Source organism: Strix uralensis, chromosome 23 (genome assembly GCF_047716275.1).
Source record: "Strix uralensis isolate ZFMK-TIS-50842 chromosome 23, bStrUra1, whole genome shotgun sequence".
Lineage (NCBI taxonomy): Eukaryota > Metazoa > Chordata > Aves > Strigiformes > Strigidae > Strix > Strix uralensis.
Genome location: NC_133994.1, coordinates 4,212,949 through 4,230,409, shown reverse-complemented (window position 1 = coordinate 4,230,409; position 17,461 = coordinate 4,212,949). Strand labels below are relative to the sequence as shown.

The window sequence follows — 17,461 nt, the reverse complement described above, 5'->3', positions numbered from 1 at the left end:
TATCTGATACTCAGGTTTCTCATCTCTCTTCTAGATGAAATTTTAGGCAAGAGAAGAGTATGTTCTCCCAACAGCAGCAGTGAGTGTCCTTTAGAAAGCAAGAAAGCCAGAAGTGAGTCCCCAAAGGGTAAGTGCTGCTTCTCCCTCCCCCATCCCCTTCCCCTTTCTTCTCCTTTCTTAAGAGTGGAACTTAATTGAAATTAAGGAGGGAGGGAAGGGAGGGTTGCGAGAGGCTGTGGTGTGGGAGCTGTAAGTATCCGGCTCGGAGGGTGCATGAAGGAGGCTACCAGTGCACTGTGCTTTCTTTATCTAATCGGAGGGAAGCTTGCAGGGTGAGAAAGGGATTGCCTCTTAATTAGAATAATTGCTTTATGATTAAAAAAGCAAGTTGCAGCTTTTGAGGTGGATTTTAGGGGTGTTTCTACTTTTCAGGCAGAATATCTTGATTACATGTTTAATATAAAAGATACACACAGGCTTATCATGCTGGCATCTGTTCCTTTAAAGGGAAAAAAAGAAGCCTAGCAGGGAGAATAGGGCTGCCTAGTTCTTTCTTATGCATTTATGGCACTGTTCCTATAGAGATGGAATCTGCAGAAGGTTTCTCTTTTTAGGGATTTCTTTTTTTTTTTTTTAATCTCCTGATTTGTCTTACGGTTCTTTTCTATAAACATGATTTTTAAACTTTCTTTACGACTGGCAAAGTGGAATGGGTAATGGAGCCTGCAGTTAATGAGTTTGTCTCAAGGTTGCGTAAATGAGGTTTTGCAGGCCGTTCACTTAAAGGCTTTGTTCTTAAGTTCAAACTAATTAGCTGTCAGTAATACCCATCTCGATCACTGTGCCTAACCTCCACTTTTTGGCCACTAAAAAAAATGGAAAAAATAAAAGCAGACTGGCTGTCTGAAGCTAGATCCTGTTCCATGGGTTTGGAGTCCAGCAGCTGAGACTCCTCAAGGTGTATATTCTCACTAACCAATCCAGGGAATCTCAAAGGGGACTTTTTGCAGCAGTTTGAAGCCTTCTTAAACTACGTACCTTATATTATGCTATACAGAGATATATTGTAGGGACCTGTACTGCATCCTGATGTCACATAATGTTCCTGTATATTGTCTCTTCTTGACTCCTTGTCCCCAAATTATGATGTGAAAGGCAGCATACTCTGAGAGGATGTTGAATGCTAGTGTCAATATAATATTGCTAACTCTACCCAAGAACAGACTAAATTTTATCTTTCACTTAACCCTCTCCTGCCTGTTAACTCTTGAATACAAGTAGAAACACTTTAGCTTTTTACTGGGCTTTTCTGAAGGGTGTAGAGAAGAACCCTATATACTGCTACTCTTTACCTTTTTCCTTGATTTTTTTTCATCTGCCCTATTCCCGTTATCCTTGAAATGTTTCTAGTAGATGTGCAGGTAAGTTCCAGCAGGGTGCTTCTATAGATTTGGAATCTCATTTGCTATATAGGGGCCTGAGACTCCTGTAACACCCTCGATACACCTGCTGTCGTCTTTGCAGTTTCTGCTGAGTCTGTATCCTTTGTAATTCCAAGACAGTGCAGGCTTAGGAACTGAATCCAGGTAACAGCAACCTGGCTGAGAACAGGCTAAACTTTAGTCAAGCCATCTGAAACCAAACTATTGCATTTGGATTCACCCTAATAAAGCGGCTGAGTTTGTACAAATTGATCTTTTTGCCATGGGAGCAGCAGGGTCAAACGATCCCATTCCGTTTCTTTCCTCTGGCCTTCCCACCACTTTTGTTTACTTGAGTGGGTTGAGTGCAGTGTGAGGCAGGAAAGCAGCCCTTGGCTTTGCAGTATGTACTCGGGAGCTAAATCCTGCTCCTTAACTCTGCATGACTCAGGGATTCCCCCAACTCATTAAGAGAGGGGTCCTGGGAAGCCCTGAATAAAAGCAAACTTTCATTTTCTACTCCCACTTTTTGTCTCAGAAGGCCTTCCCTGCCCTTTAAAAAGAGTGTGAGACAGAATGGAAATTCTGAGCCAGGCCTTTTACTCATCTCCCATGTTACCTGTTTTTTATTGTATCAGATCTTTGGGGAACCCCTGCTCTCTCCACCACTGTGGCAGGCATTTTAAGCCTAGGCTGTGCTGATGCTAGAATACATCGGAATAGTGAGGGGCTGAACAGGGGCAGAGACTTTTGTGCTTTTGGGGCCTTTACCTACCCACCCCCTGCTATGAAAAGGGAGTCAAAGGAGGAGCTGTAGCCAGTGTTTCTATGTCTTGAGCACCTTGCAGCTGAGAGCTGCCAGGAGACTCCCCATCCATCCTGCTGGCGGGCAGGTAGCACTCTGGTGGCAGGGGTACCACGGAGGGCCAGGAGGGAACCTGTGTTCCCAGCTCTGTGCAAAGATGCTGGCTGGAAACAGAAGGCTCTGGGTTGTGTGACGAGCCATTTCCAAACACAATGCACCCTAGTGACCAGTGGAATTTGGTAGTCTGGGAAGTGTGAGACTGTGCTAGAGCCCCCAGCTTGGCGGGGACCCAGATGCTGTGAGAGCGGTTTGTGGTTTAGGAGTGGGAAGGGAAATAAGGACCGATTGGAGTTCAGGAGCCCATGCAGCCCCACGCTGTCTCCCTGGGATGCACCCTTCCTTTTTCTCCACCCGGCGGTGTTCCTTGTGTGGGTGCTGGTCCTCCACCTCCTGCACTCTCCTGTGCAACAGCTCAAGGTGGGCACTCTCCCTCTCGCCATGCAGGCCGGCCCTGGATGCAGCTCTTGCTCAGGGCACAGCTGCATTGTCTCTGAAACAGCCTTTTGAAGAGGAGAAGTGACCCCGTGCCCGCAGCACATCTCGTGCTGCTGTGGCTGCGCCTGACAAGGCAAGGAGAACAGAGGCAGCCAAGTAAATCACTCCTTCTCTCTGACTGAGTGAAAAAACACCTGTAGGGCTAGAAACCCTTCCAGCAGGGAAGCAGTAACCTTCCCTTCCCCCCTCCCCGATGCTCGCAGTGTGCGCACCAGAGATCAAAAGAGAGCCCTATCTCAGTGGAAACAGGGCCGCGCCAGCGCTGCTGTCAAACAGAGCAGAACGTTCTCGCGTCTAATATGGAAATGTGAGCATATCAGAGGCTCGGAGCGAGGGCTGTGCTGGCAGGTCACGGAGGAAGCTTTCTCCCTGGGAGACAATTCCCCAAGTAAAACCCTCACTCCTGCCGCAACAGCATGTCTGGAGATCTGCTTCTCCGATACCTTGAGATGTGAAATAAAATGGAACGATTGCAAAAAGAGAAAATCAGTAAGAGTGTTTTGGTTCCTGTTTGAACTGCTGAAAAATAAATCTAGTAGAAGCCTCATCATTTGGGAAGGTTTGAAACTAGGCTGGACCAAGTGCTGGAGAACACATGTAGGGAACAATATTGCACTCACCTCCTGGGGTGGGCTGATGAGCTCATATGCTGCTCCTTCTGCCATTCTTTTTGCTATTGCGGATCATTTAAAACAAAATAAAATCTTATTGCATCTTTGGTTGATGAAGTAGACGAGAACTGGGGGCTAGACCACAGCTGGGCAATTCAGATCCAGCCTCTCACTTTGTTCCTCTTCTTTGATGGGGGCGTTATCCATATGTTGATCGCTTTGGTAGCTGCCCAATTAGGCCAAATGAAAAAATGTTTGGCCCCATTCTTGCTAACAACTTCACTGCTCCCCAAACCCACACTGCTGAATATGGTGGGGGTGGGCACGGGCCCTCTCTGCCCTGGCAAGTGACAGCTCAGGCAGCAAAGACACTAAAGCTATACTGGCTAAGACCTGTCTTTGAACCTGGGCTGAGATGCTTTTTCAGGCTCCTTAAGCTTTTGCTGTGGCTCAGTAAAGGCAGCCTCGGCCTGTCACGGGTTTGCTGTAGCAAAGGAGAAGAGATGGACAGGCTGGGATTGCTCGGGGAGGATGAGCCTTATAAAAGCTTGGTGAAAAGGTTGTGCAGCAATGACAGGTCCTTCAGGCTGAGCAGAAAACCTGCATCCTCAGAGAGCCTGACTTCCCTGGGGCTGCTACCAGCGGGACCCTGCAGCACTGGTGGAGGGTGGGAGAGGTGGGCTCCCCTTGGCTTGGGTGAGTGGGGAGGTGTGCTGGAGAGCCCGGCGGATGCCTGCCATGGCTGTGCCTTCCCAGTGACCGTGCCAGAGTCCATTTCACACCTGGCAGCTGGAAGAGATTTGGTGAGATCAGTCTCCCGCATTACCCCCTGGTAATGACAAAAGCAGACAGCAAAGCTTCGGCAAAGCTGGAATTATCACTGGCTGAGTCATGTGAAATCTTCCAAGTTTTAAGTGTGGAAATCCAACCTTTCCCTGGACTCCTCTTTCCTCTTAGCCTCCCCTTGCTACCCCCCTTCTCTCTCCCCTCCTTGCACCTGAAATCTGCTCTGTGGCTGATCGGATAGGGTTTATGGTAATTAAGTGTTATTAAATCCCCTCCTCCCTCCCTTTTTTCTTTAATGACACAGCTGTGGGGGGGAAAAAAAAAATGGTGTTTTTCTAAATCAGGTCTGTGGCATGTGGCTTTGCTCCTTAGACCTTTGGTTAAGAGCATCAGAAGGGAACTGAAACAGTTGGTGCACTTCTGTATGCCTGGGGGGGGGGCGGCAGGAGCAGGAAGAGTGCAGAGGGGGATGTGGGAATCTGGCCTGCAGAGTGACCTGGTGGGAAGGGGGGAACCCTGTCCCCCACCCCCTGCTCCTTCCACCAGAGTCTTGGGTACTGGAGGCGGGGAGTGGGAGGGAGCAGGCAGGGAGCAGGCTGCTGGTGCATCCTCCCTCTTTCAGGTCTGGTTTCGGAATGTGACGCACGCGGCGCAGGGTGGGGACCCAGCTCCTGCTACCAGGCGGCTTGAAGCAGGCCATGAACCTGTGATTTACACAGGAAGCCTGTGGTCCCCGAGATGCAGATGCATGTCACGGGGGTAGAGATTGGTGGTTGCAGATATGGCCACAAATTGCTATGCTGATCGCGAATCTTTGCTGAGCTGGACGGCTGACCTGAGTTGGAGGGGACTGAAGTCATTTCCCTTTTGCAGAGGAAGAGTGCCTTAGGAGCCAGTGATGCAACCCTTTTTTATTGAAACTTTGTGCAGCTTAGACTCTTTGTTATTATTATTTAGCCCCTCCTATGTTTTGGGAAGGAGGTGGCTTCATTATGACATTTGAAGGTTGCATCCCCAGAATCTGAGCCCCTGGTTGTGTAACGAGTTTGGTGGCAGGCAGCACTTGCTACTAGTGGCCTCTCATTCTGGCCGAGGCAGAAGTGAACCGGTCCCTAAGCTGCTGTGTCAGGGCCATGCTTTACAGGTACTCTGTCTCTTGGACTTTTGTTTGCCACAGGCTGTTTTCTGATAGCTAGCTTAGGGGCCTTTCTCTTACTGGAGAGAGGTCTGCAGCTCTTTTCCCAGCAAGATGTCCAGTGCCTGCATATTCATCACAGCACTGATGCTCAGAGCCACCACCTTGAATTTGGAGCCAGTCTGGCAGCAGAGTCACCTGCCATGATCCCTGAGGGACTCTGTCTGCAAAACAAGGTGGATGAAGGAGCAGGAATCTGGGGCACACGGTAGGGTGGTCTTGTCAGTCACTGAACGCAGCGGTGGTCTTGTGACTGCAGCATGGGGGGAGCCTTTCCCACTCCCTCCCTTCCCTTCTGCCTGCTTAGATTGTTACTGGGAGTTCCTCTCTGAGTAATGAAAAGGTTTTGCCTGTGGGGAAGATCCAAGATAAAACAGTGTTAGAGCAGCCACCGCCAAGGCGGAGAACGGTAATTACTCTGAGTTCTGCTTACAGTAAACAGAAAGCCTTGGTGGTTTTATCTCCCTGATTGTTAGAGTGGGATCCCTACTGCCCAGGGAGCAGGCAGGGCCTTCCTCAGAGCACCTTCCTCAAAGCGCCTCCCTCCTGGGCTGTGCAGTGGTTTGGGGAAGATGCAGAGGGAGGCACGTGGGGTGTAATTTTAATGGCCTCGGGGCTGTGTAGCCAGATGTACAGGTCTGAAACAACCTGCTTGTGTGACTTCCCTCCAAGAGCTGGGCAGGTGGACTGTCGTCGCCGCCTGTTGGGCGGTTGTCAGCTTCACCCGCGCTGGCTGCTCGAACATCTCTCACGTTATTGTGTCCTCACGGGTGTTTGGAAAGGTGGGGGGGGAGAGGTGCGTGTCTGATCAGGTATTAGTTGAAAAAAAGAAGTCACGTTCCTTAAGATGAAAGGATGAGAACTCAGTGAACTCTTTCATCCTGCCTGTCCTCTTTGCCACCTTGGGGGTAGAGGCTTGCTGGTAATTTCATGCTATTATAATGCAATGCTTGTTGCTTTAGGGGGGAAAAAAAATAAAAGTTGTTCATGAGTTTTTTGGGTGCTGTGGCAATTGAAGCTGTAGACTTTCCTGTATGTAAGTGTGCCCATGTTTGGAGGTTTAGCAAGTTGTAGGTGTGTCTTGATTGCATATAATGGTACCTCTCGGAACACGAGGGCAGCTGCATTTGGCAGCTTGGTGCAGCAAGTTCAGTGGGTACGACCAGAGAGGTGGGGGAAATTGTGCTAATATCCCTCTCCCCCCTTTCTCTTTCTTTTGCACTGTCCCTATACTTATGTGATTTTCCACTGTATTTCTCTCTGGAAAAAAGACCAAATCTTTCTACTCTTCAGAAAACTCCCACACGCCTCTGCTTGAGGACTCGGTGACTCAGATGACCCCGGAGGAGCACTATAGACGCATGATGTCAGCACTGAACGAACACGGCACGTTCGAGGAGCAGCAGCAACAACGTCTCTACCAGCTGGCCAACAGCATGGCAGTGCCCAGCCATGGAGGTACACGCTCTTACAAATGGGAGAAGAAGGGGCTCGCTTTGCCATTCGGCACAGGTCTTGTAAGATGTCCCTAACATCTCCCCGTCTGCGCGCGAGGAGGATTTACGGGCTGCAACGTCGCGTGTTTATCGTGCGATGAATAGAGGTGGTGCTAAAGAGTGTCCTACAGACCGATTCTCCCACCATCTCTGTGGGGGCATCTACCTTCAGCCATCTATGAATGCTAATACCTCCTGTGGCTGTCTGGGGAGGCCACACTGTTTACTGGAATAGCTTAGCTGCAACATCACTCCCGTGTATTTTGCAGCAGTGGTGAGGCAGGTCCTTTTCTTCCTTTGTTTTCAAGAGTTCATGTCAATATTAACATTCAGACTCTGTGGTGTAAGTCTTATTTGGATCATAGCGTGGAGCAAGGGCGTAACACTGGGGGGTTGTGAGATGTAGGCACTGCCAGATACTCCTGCCATTTAGTGATGGGATCTGAAACAGGAAGATGTTGTTGCAGGATTTAGTTAAGCATTGATAGTGCTAGGTTTAGAAAGTTTGTGCAGTAGTTGCTACACACCGGCATAGCGTAAACTGATGTTAAAGACCTTTCACCTTAATGAGAATTAGATGTCTTATCATTTTACGGACAACTAAAATATGCAGATGAAGCTAAGTTGCAGTGAAGACAGCTTAGCAGGTGGATGCTGAAGTCAGTGGGACAGGTTCATCCATGGTATCATCTGTTGAAAGCAGCTATGGTTACATCACTAAGGGTTGATCTGCACCTTCACTAGCAAAAACCAGATCCGTTGTGGAAAAGCGAGGGAAAGGGTTGCTGAAAGGGAGAGAACTTCTTCCATGCCCAGCATATGCTCACTCCATGAGAGCTTCCTCAGAGCGTTGCCTTAAGGACCCTGTAGATTTCAGTTCCAGCACTAAGAAATTGTCCCCAGACCCCCCCCCCCCCCCCCCACAGGATGGTATGGTGCTCTGGGGTTGAGCTGGGCACTGGGACAGCTGAGGGACCCCCCAGCCCTCCTTTATTCAAAGCCTGCTGTGTGCACTGCAGACTGTGCCTCTGTACCTGCCTTTCTGCTGTTTCCAGGCTTCAGCAGCACAGGAGTGTTTCTGTACCAATATCTGTGTTCAAGGGGAGATGCTGCCATTCTGCTCTTTAAAAGGAGGCTGGTGCTTGTGCAGTTATGTTAATGCAAGGAAGGGAAAATCCAAAGCCTGGTCCTGAAGCAGCCTCCTCATTAACAGATGCCATTGTCCAATGCTGCTGCCTTGTCCTGGCGCTGGAGTGGTGTCCCGGGGGGGGGGGATGAGGGTCCTGCAGTACCAGGATCTAATGGGTCCCGCAGGAACTGAAGGATTGCTGGAAGGTTTTGTCTCGCTTGTGGAGGAAGCTGGCTAAATCCAGCTCGGCTGCAGCACCCTGCGCTGTGCCTAAAGGGGGCACCAGGCAGTTACAGGTTCTACCCTGAGAACCGCTTGGCAGAGCACAGGAGTCACAAGCATCCCTCCACAGCCTAAAAAAAGGCTCCTCGGCTCACTTCACTGTCCCTCGGGCGAGCAAAGCCAGCCTGGTGCTGGCTCGGCTTGGTCCAGAGTAAAGCCCTGCTTTGAACTCGAGTGCTCTGATGCAGGAGCGAGGGGTGAGGGAGGGGAACCAGCTCTCTGGATCAGGCAAAGCCAGGGAGATGGAAGAGGTGATGTTGTTCCAGTCTTGGAAACAGAGGGTTGAAGCGTGGCTGAAAAGCAGCGCTGTGCAAGAATCTGTAGCCCCTGCTCCGCTTCCTCCCCGGGGCGTGGAGGGCTGACACGTACCTGTCTGCGTGATCCAGGGGGGGAGCGCAGGCAACATCGGCGAAGCATCCAGCAAGAGCTGGAGGAGAATCTCCTGTCTAGAGTGTAAATCCCCAGGGCTCCTTGTTAGGTTAATGAAGAGGCTGTCTTCTTTTCCACTCTGTTTGATTTGATTGGCTTCTCTGGGGGCAAGAAGGCGATTCCTTTCGCTGCAGAGTAAGGATTTTCTTATCAGCAAAGGCATGGCATAAACCTGCGCTGAGGCACGCCGTAGTGAACGTGGCACGTGCTTCTGCGTGTGGTGTTCAGCTGTCCCAGGTGTTTACAGAGCTGCAGAGCTCCGGCAAGCACGATACATAGGTACGGGGCAATGCCACACACCACGGGGCTGGAGTTCCCACGCATACGTGCGGCGAAGACGAGGACAGTATGTACGTGCATCGTGCACAAAGGGGTAACACGTGCAGACGTGCAAATGCTTGAATAGTCAACCATGACATGCAGGTCTGTGTAGACAGTGTTGACTACCACAGAGTGTGTACTCGGCACAAAACATGTTACGTTTTTGGTTTCGTAAAGACACTCACGGTAGAGCCCTTAACCTGGGCACCGGGTACCTGCGGAACACGCGCGTCCAGGCAGAGCCTGTGCTGCAGAACAGCTGGTATCGCCCCCTTCTCCCCCCATGGAATGGGCAAAGTAGCTCATTACATTAAAAGCCTGATGTATTTTTTATTATTATGATTAAATTGTCTCATCAGCATTTACTAGGTGAGGGGTCACCCTAAGGTTTTGGGGTGGGCATGGAGAGACAAGGAGTCTGCACAGACAGACTCTCGTGTAACATTGACAAGACAAAACTTGGTGTATTTTGGATTGTCTCCACACCACAGGGCTCTGGTTGGGCTATAAATTATTAGTGCCAGTACAAAGCGCAGTTTATCTGCGGGCTCACATGGAGGCACCAATAACATTAATAATTTAAAAAATGTTAATAATTTAGAAATCTTTTTTTTTTAATTGCTTTTCAACCCCCCTCCTCCGCCCCCACTCTCCCAGTGGCATTCATCCCACATTCTGAATTCAGTCTGTCTGCGTGCCTGGAACCTCCATCCGCCAGCGTCCCACTGTCAATCAATCTGATTTCCCAACTGTCAGAGTGCAGGATTGTAAATAACAGATCCTCGGGGGGGGCTGTGCGAGGGGGTAGGGGCGCAGGGGAGGGAAGGAGGAGGGGAAAGAGGAGAGGAGAGGGTGTGTGTGTGGGGGGTTGTTGCGGTCATTCAGGATCAATGCGGCTTCTGGAATTGGCTGCACGCCAGACTTCTAAATTACAGGCGCTGTGGCAATAAGGAGTGACCTGGGTTTTTCAGATAATTAATTTATAAACATTGAAGGTGCACGGTCCCCGGCTCGGAGAATTCTCTAGGCTCTTGATGTGATCTGATAGGGTTTGTCATTTCACGATTTCGGACATACTTTTGCAGTTCAAAATTGTAAACGTTGTTTTAACGTTTGTCCCCTCGGTTGGGGGCGTGGGGACGGGGACTGCGTGTGCATGAACGTGGCTGGAAATGTTCAGGTACTGATGTCCTCCTTACTGCCAGCAAAAATAGCCGCTGTGTAAGCGTTTCCACTCCAACTTGCAGTCCCACCACGCCCTGTCCATCACCAAAATATTTGATGAAGTGATGGGTGAAGCTCGGGCTGGGCTGGGCACATCTTGGGGCTCACAGGAATAGGGATGGCTGGGATTTCCAGAACCAGAGGAAGGCAGCGTGGTGGGGTGAAGGGAAGGCAAAGAGATGGATCGTTACCAGGGTCATGCAACACTCTCATATTAACCCAGCTTTATGAATCAGCTGTGGGGAGAGGACTGATCCGCTGCTGGATGTGGAGTGCTTTGCAATCTCAATATGCGAGTTGATCCTGACCAGGGTGTGTTCATTAAGATAAATCTTGTGCTCCTCCTCTCCCCAGCTGTGTTTTGGTTTCCTTTCGCAACGGTACACAGTGAGAGTATGAAGGAGGTTTCCTCTAAGCGTGCATCTGTGTGTGTGCGCTTCCTGTGCATCATGTGAACGGCAGCAGAGGTTTTGTTGTGGGATACAAGCGAGTTGTCTGTAGGGTGTTTGCACATGGCTGAGGGAACTAAGAGACTCCTCATGCTTAACTGGGAGAGAGCAGCACGCTGGAAAAAGCCTCTCTCAGCGCAACTGCTACAGGGGTCTGTCACTCCACCTTCCCGTAGCTCTGTCCGGCCGCGTTGTTCCCCGAGGAGGCAAGAGCTCTGCTTGCGTCGCCCGCTGCGCCTCGGAGCACGCTGTGCTCCCCGTTACCGTGGGCTGCCGCTGTGTCTGGCCTCGCCCACGTTGTCCACGTGCGTGGACCAGCTTGTCTGCGCTGACACCCACCCGGGCAAGTCGGCACGTGTGGAACCTGTCACCCCACGGTCCCCCCTCCTTGTTGTAGGCTCTGCAGCAATACCCCAGCTTTGGCAAGGGCTGCGTTTCTTTCCGACCTGCAGCCTGATGAAATTGTTATGGCTAAGGCTGGAAGGGGGGCCCCTTTCTGAACGCCCCCCTCATCTGCTCCCGGGCTCAGCCCTTTCCTACAGTAGAGCTGCGTTAGGCAGGTACGGGCCTGCCGGGGCCAACCCGGGTGAGGGCCACAGCGGTCCCCCAGGCCCGGGGGGGGGTTCACCATCCTGAGGACAACAGCCCGTGGTGTTCAGTGCTAGGCTGGGCCTAGGCAGCAGGGATGGGTGCTCCTCAGCCCCAGGGGGTAGGGAGACAGCCCCCCATCCCCTGCTTTCCACAGCAGTGGGAGGTGCTGGGCTGGGGAGGGCTTCCCACCGCAGTGCGGGGCGTCCCACCGTGGGGTTTTTTTTTGGCTTTTTTTGGAGGAGGAGGACGAGACCCTGCCCCGCCGGGGGTCCCGGGCACAGAGCTAAACCCGGCGGTGCCCAGCGAGGAGGTGGCAGGTCGGGGCCGAGCACGGCCGGGCCGGGGCAGGTGCCGCCCCCGGTGCGGGGCGAGCCACAGCCCGGGGCTACGCGCCCACGGAAGGAGGCGGGGGGGGCAAGGCGAGTGGCTCGGGAAAGCCTCCTTCTCCTTTTTGTCTCCCCCCATCCATCCTTCCCTCCCTTTTCCCTCCCTCCCTCCTTCCCTCCCGCCAACAGGAAGGCAATTAAACAGCAATCCACCCCCTCCCGTAGTTGCACAATTTCCTTCGCTGCCAAACTCCCTTGGCGGCGGAGGCGGATCCCGCTAAGAGCCCGCTCTGCCGGGTGAGTACCCGGGGGCAGGGGGGGCCCCGGGGCCGGCCGGCCCCCCCCCCTCCCGCCTCCGCCGCTTGACAGCTTGCCCGCCCCGCGGAGCCGAGCCGGGCGGCGGGAGGTTGTCGCCCGAGGGGCTGCGGGGCAGAGGGGGGGAGGTAGGGGCCGGGCTGGGCTGGGGGCAACCCCGGCAGCAGCTCTGTCGCCCGGGGGGGAGCCGGGAGCAGCCCCGGAGCAGCCCCATCGCCCGGGGGTGCGGCGGGGAGCGGCTGCGGGCGGGGAGCCGGAGCAGCCCCCGCGGCGGAGGGCGGGCGGCGGGTGCCTCCGTCCATCCGTGGGGTGTGTGTTGGGGTGGGGGGGGGGGGGGTGGGGGGACGGGGCACGTCCCGTGGCGGGCAGCAGCTCATCCCTTCCCTTCCCTCCCCCCAGATCTCCTCCGGGCGCGGCAAGAGGTGGCGGCGGCGGCGGCGGCGCGGAACCCCGGCGCGATGGAAGCGCACATCCCCTCGGCCAGCAACTCGTCCAGCCAGCGGAGGAAGCAGGGCCTCCCCCAGCACAGGGACACCCACTTCCCCGAGAGGTACCGGCAAGGGCCGGCCGAGTCTCACCCACGCCCCGGGGCGGGGTTTGCTCCAGCCGCCACAGCATCGCGGGGTTGGGGTTGGGGGGGGGGGGTAGGGGGGGGCTCTGGCACCGGTGTGCACCCCAAGGCGTGTGCAGGGGACCTGGGAGGATGCAGGAGGGGAGGGTGCGCCTGGGCGAGGGTAGCGGGGAGGTTTGGGGTGCCCCGGTAAAGCGTTAACGTCTCCCCTGGGCGTTGCGCAGGTGCTGGAGTGTGGTTGAGCGGGTGGGCTTGGACATGTGGGGGGTCGGAACGGCGAGGGGGTGACCTGTGCTTGTGCTCGTGGGCATCCAGGTCCGAGACTGGCTGCCCCGTGGCAACGATCCCAATCCTGCCTTGGATCTCCAGAGCAGACGCTGGTCTTTGGCACAGAGCAAGTTAAGAATGTTGAAGTTTGCATTTTATAGTAGCCCTAGATAATGAGAGAGAACGAATGCTCTAGGATGGAATGGAAAGAGAAGAAATTTTCTTTTTTTGAGGAAGAAGGAGGCACAGTTTGCCTTTACCACTGATAGGAGCACTGGAAAGCTGATTTCCCTCCTCCCACCCCCAGGAAATTCTAGCTCATTTATCTTGCTCTCTGCCATAAGCCATTCCCTCCGCAATCAAGAACTTCAGAAGGAAATTAAATTAAAGCTGCATGCGTTTCTGACAAGGGTAGCAGAGGCGGGAGAGGGCCTGTCAGCCACGGGCACACAAAGGCTTTGGGTATCACCCAAAGGCTTTGGGGACCTGCTGTAGCGGAAGGTGTCCCTGCCTGTGGCAGGGGGGTTGGAACTGGATGATCTTTAAGGTCCTTTCCAACCCAAACCAGTCTGTGATCACGGGAAAAGCTGTGAAAGGCTCTAGTATCTAGACTTTTTTGGCTTTCATCTTGGTGTGGGGGCAGGCAGAGGGCTGCAATATTAGTTCTGTAGCTTGCGCGTGTATGTGTCATCCCCCCCCCATTCACAGCCTTGGAGCTCCTGTCTGTTTTTCCTTCTTTCTGACCAATGGCTGTGCAATGTGTAGGGACCGGGCAAACCTGGTAAACCTTTCTCCTGCAGGGTGTACTTTGGCTAACCCACCTAATAAAATCCAACCTAGTCCGTGTGGATTGTAGGCAGACCTGTGAGGAATGCAGAGATAGACGAGTTTCAGTGCAGCCAGTCATCGGGAAAATTTCTCCAGCTATGTGTGGCCTGGAGAAGTGCCAGGCCAGCCGGAGGCCTGGCTGAAAAGGCACGTACGGAAGGGTGGAGGTTGCTCCTGGGGAGGTGCTGCACATAGGAGGGGCAAACTGAAAATGAATTAGATATGTATCAAATCCAGAGGTACTTGCCAGTGCCAGGCAGGTGTTCTAGCAAATGGAGCCGGGCTAGGCCAGGAAGCGTTAAGTCTGGGAAGAGGGTGTTATCTAGCAGTTTAAGGAGAGGACTGCAGTGAGTGTTCCTCCCCAGTTATGGGAGGAAGAGAGAAGTTGCTCGTTAGGTCGTGGGACAGAGGCTGAAGGCCAGGAGTTAACGGTTGGAAAAGACCACTACTTTTCACCTTGATTCAGTTCTCCAAGTAGCTCTACGAATAGTTCCATAAGTGAGAGGGAAATCGTGGTGAGGTGAGGTGGGGGAAAGGAACATGCAGGGGCACAACCTGCCCTTGATGTTGAGAGAAATATCAGTGGGACCTTGGGTTAAGTTTGCAGGAGTCCCTCTGTGCCTTGGTTTCTCTTGCTGCATGGTGACAGTGGTTCTCAGTTTGAAAGCAGGTTGTATTTAACGTTTGGGAAGGTCTTTGAGCACCTCATTTCCAAGGGCAGTATAATGTGGTGTGTTGCGTGGAGCAAGGACAATTGCACCCACTTATAAAGGTCTAGTTATTTGCCTATAAGCAAGACCAGCCTGTGGCCCTGTTGGTGGGAACGAAACGAAGAAGCTTTTTCTCTGTTCTGTGTACTTTGTAGTCTCGTCAGGAGTCTGCAGACTGGAACAAGGCTCGTAGCATGTTATCAGCCCTGGGTTTGTTTTCCCACACTGCTCCTGCCTCAGACCCTACCTACTGCTCTAAATGCAGCGTAGTTCTCCAAGGAACTTTGAAACAAACCATGTGAAACATCACCATGGCGGGGCTGGCCTGGTACATCCCATGCTTCCTCCTTCTCCCATGCCAAGGCATGGCAGACCAAACTGCCCATTTTTTCTGCAGCCATCTGCTCCCCCAGGGAGGTGTGAGAGGGCCCTGTGTGGCCTACCTCCTTGGCCAGGCCCTCGGGTGTGATAATCCTCGGTTAGCAGAGCTGGGGAGTCCTGCTGGGGAGCTACAGTGATGCCCCATAGCCATGACTTGGTAAATCTGCTTGACATTGGTTCACGTGATGGTGATTGCTCCCCAGAGGTCTGCAGCCACCCGCATGTCACTACGGGTCAGTGTGTATCACTCTGCTCCTGCTCGGAGACGGCCTGGTTGGAGCTGTCACCTGCAAACTGTTTCTTGCTGTTTTGCTAAAGCACCACAGGCGTTTTTAGGTACGTCAGGAGAAGCCATGGCCACGTATTGTAAAGCACTGTAAGTGTTAATTTCTCCTTTCCATTCTCCCTGTTGCTGTTAGCCTTGGGTTTTGTACTTGGCTGCCATAGTCTTTGTCAACAGGGTAAATCAAAGCAGCCTCTGTGCACCTTTATTATGGAGGTATAGAAATTTTAAAAGGTTGAGGTAGGCACTGACGGAGGAGAAGGCAGTGGAGGAAGCTGGCTAACGTATGTAGGCAAACTGTAGGTAGATTTATGGCATCTCCTTTCCCAGGAGCAGAAGTAATAATGCATGATGCAGGGGGATGTGAACTGTTTGGCATGGTGTTAAAATTCCATTTCAGCTTCCTATCGGGAGATCTGTGGGGATCAGGTCAGCTCTCGAGTGCAGCAGCTTTGTGGGCAAGAATAATTAGCCACTCCAGACTTCAGCCATTACGTCTGGCAAAGCAAGGGGGGAAAACTCATACTGGTGACCCAGTTTTATTTATCAGGGCAGTGCTGCTGTTTTTGCAAAGACAGGAATGCAGAGTCCTTCGCCTTGCTAGTGGGAACTATATATACAGTTTTCCAGTTTCCAGGTGTGAAGAGGTGGGTGGTGAGTCTGAGCTAGGGAACACTTGGGAAGGTAGGTGTGTTCAGACATTTGTCAACTAGTTAGAATCCATCTTTGCCGGCCAGAAACAGGCTGGTAGGTTTAGTGATAGTAAGGCAAGGCAGGCGGGTGGGTCCTGGCTCTGAAGGGGGCTGATACACGTGTGTGTGCACACAGACATGCCGAGTACAGATTGTCTTGGACCAGGTTCCGAGGTCCTTTTAGCGGAGTAGTGGTCCCTTCACCTCTTTGCTCCAGCTTCCTCATCTGTCGAAAAGAGTTAGAAAAACTGATATGTCTCACGTTAGAAAAACTGATTTGTCTCACCAGAAGTAGACTCAAGCTGCAGGCTTGAGAATCCATTTGGTTTCATGGTTTTGGTTTCCTACCTCCTTCTCTAGATCGATTCAGACTTGGATTATAGAGCGCCAGGACCTGGCGGTTTGTATGAAAGGATGGTTGAGTTCAGTGTTATAAAAAGACTTGGAAGAGGAAAGGGTACAACTAAAAGGTGTCATCGTAACTACTCCAGCCTGGAGTACTTCCCATCTCCAAACTGCTCTGTCTCCTGCAAAAATGGCAGGTGGCTGTGCCCTGCAGAGATGCAGAGTTGCTTGGCTCCTACTCCTTGGATCTCGTCTCCAAAATTTGTTGGCAATGTACTTGGTTTTGCTGGGGTCGTTTAGCCTGGCATGTTCTTACCCAGGATGCTCACCTCCTGGTACACGCTGCAGAACTCACTCCTGATCGTAGTCTGGACTTTGGACTGAGCAGACTGCTTTTCACAGCGTGTGAAGCCTCAGGAGCACTTGCATTCACACACACCCCCCCCACCCCCCCCCCCACCGCTTTAGGGAAAAACTTTCATACCCTCACGGGTGCTGAGACTAGACTGGATGAGCTGCTTAACAGTGTGATCAGCGTGGTGAAGCTTGTCGGCTAAAAGTGATGCATCAGTTCTGTGTTAGGAGTTGCTAGGAGCTTGTTTGCGTGCGTACAGTATGTGACACGGGGTCTGCGTGGGAGAACCTGCCCCTCTCCCACAGGAGGGCGAGAAGGCAGCGTCTGGCCTGAGAAAGGGCAAGTGTTGAGGCAGGTACTCCGGTAACAGCAGCCAGCCGTCTCGGGTACTGTCTGCAAGAAGCATTAGGGACACAATTCATCTTCCAGGACCAAAGACAATTATGGGGTGAAGGCAGGAGGAATGCCAAGGAGCAAGAAATACTGCCTGCGTGAGATGCCATCGGCATCCTGATCTGCTGGGGCCCCGGGAAGCCGAGCCCTTCGGCTGGAGCGTTCTGGGAGCGGGAGCCGCAGCGTCTCCAAGATGCACTCATTGCCCTTCCGTTGCAGAGAGCTGACAAACGCTGTGCATCAGCCAGAGGCCTTTCTCTGTGCAAAGATGTGCCTGAAATACCCAGCAAGGATTTTTGGATTGCGTTCTTTCCATCTGCTGTTGCTACCATTTTTTCTTTCACCACCTAATTCCTCCCCCCTGAATTGCGGGGGCTTTCCTTTTCACTCCTGGCTCCTTGGGCATGTTCTCCTGTCCTCTCTGGACACATTCTCTCTCCTACTCTTACCTACCCCAGCCTCGCACCCCGCTCTGCTCTCAATGCTCTATCCCTCTTTGATTTTTGCACTGGGAGGATTCCTCCGCAGATCCCAGCTGGCTGAATGTTATGCAGAGCAAAGGCCAAAGAGCTTGACCTGATTTAACTAATTTGGTTTTAGCACCAGTTTGGATTTTGAGGGAGCAATTTCCCTTGGCAGCATAAACCAGAGCCTGTCTGTGTCCAGGCCTCATTGCTGCCCTAGAACGTGTCTCCTTCTGC

General features: G+C 52.6%; 1 protein-coding gene across 7 annotated transcripts in view; it reads left to right on the top strand.

The window, feature by feature from the left end:
• SAMD11 (sterile alpha motif domain containing 11) overlaps positions 1-17,461 on the top strand; it is a 175,101-nt gene that overhangs the window by 135,215 nt on the left and 22,425 nt on the right. For all 7 annotated transcript variants that reach the window (XM_074893298.1, XM_074893295.1, XM_074893299.1 and 4 more), the window contains 3 exons: positions 35-127; positions 6,667-6,831; positions 12,335-12,485. In XM_074893298.1, the coding sequence (XP_074749399.1) occupies positions 35-127; positions 6,667-6,831; positions 12,335-12,485 (409 nt within the window). The remainder of the gene's footprint in view (positions 1-34; positions 128-6,666; positions 6,832-12,334; positions 12,486-17,461) is intronic.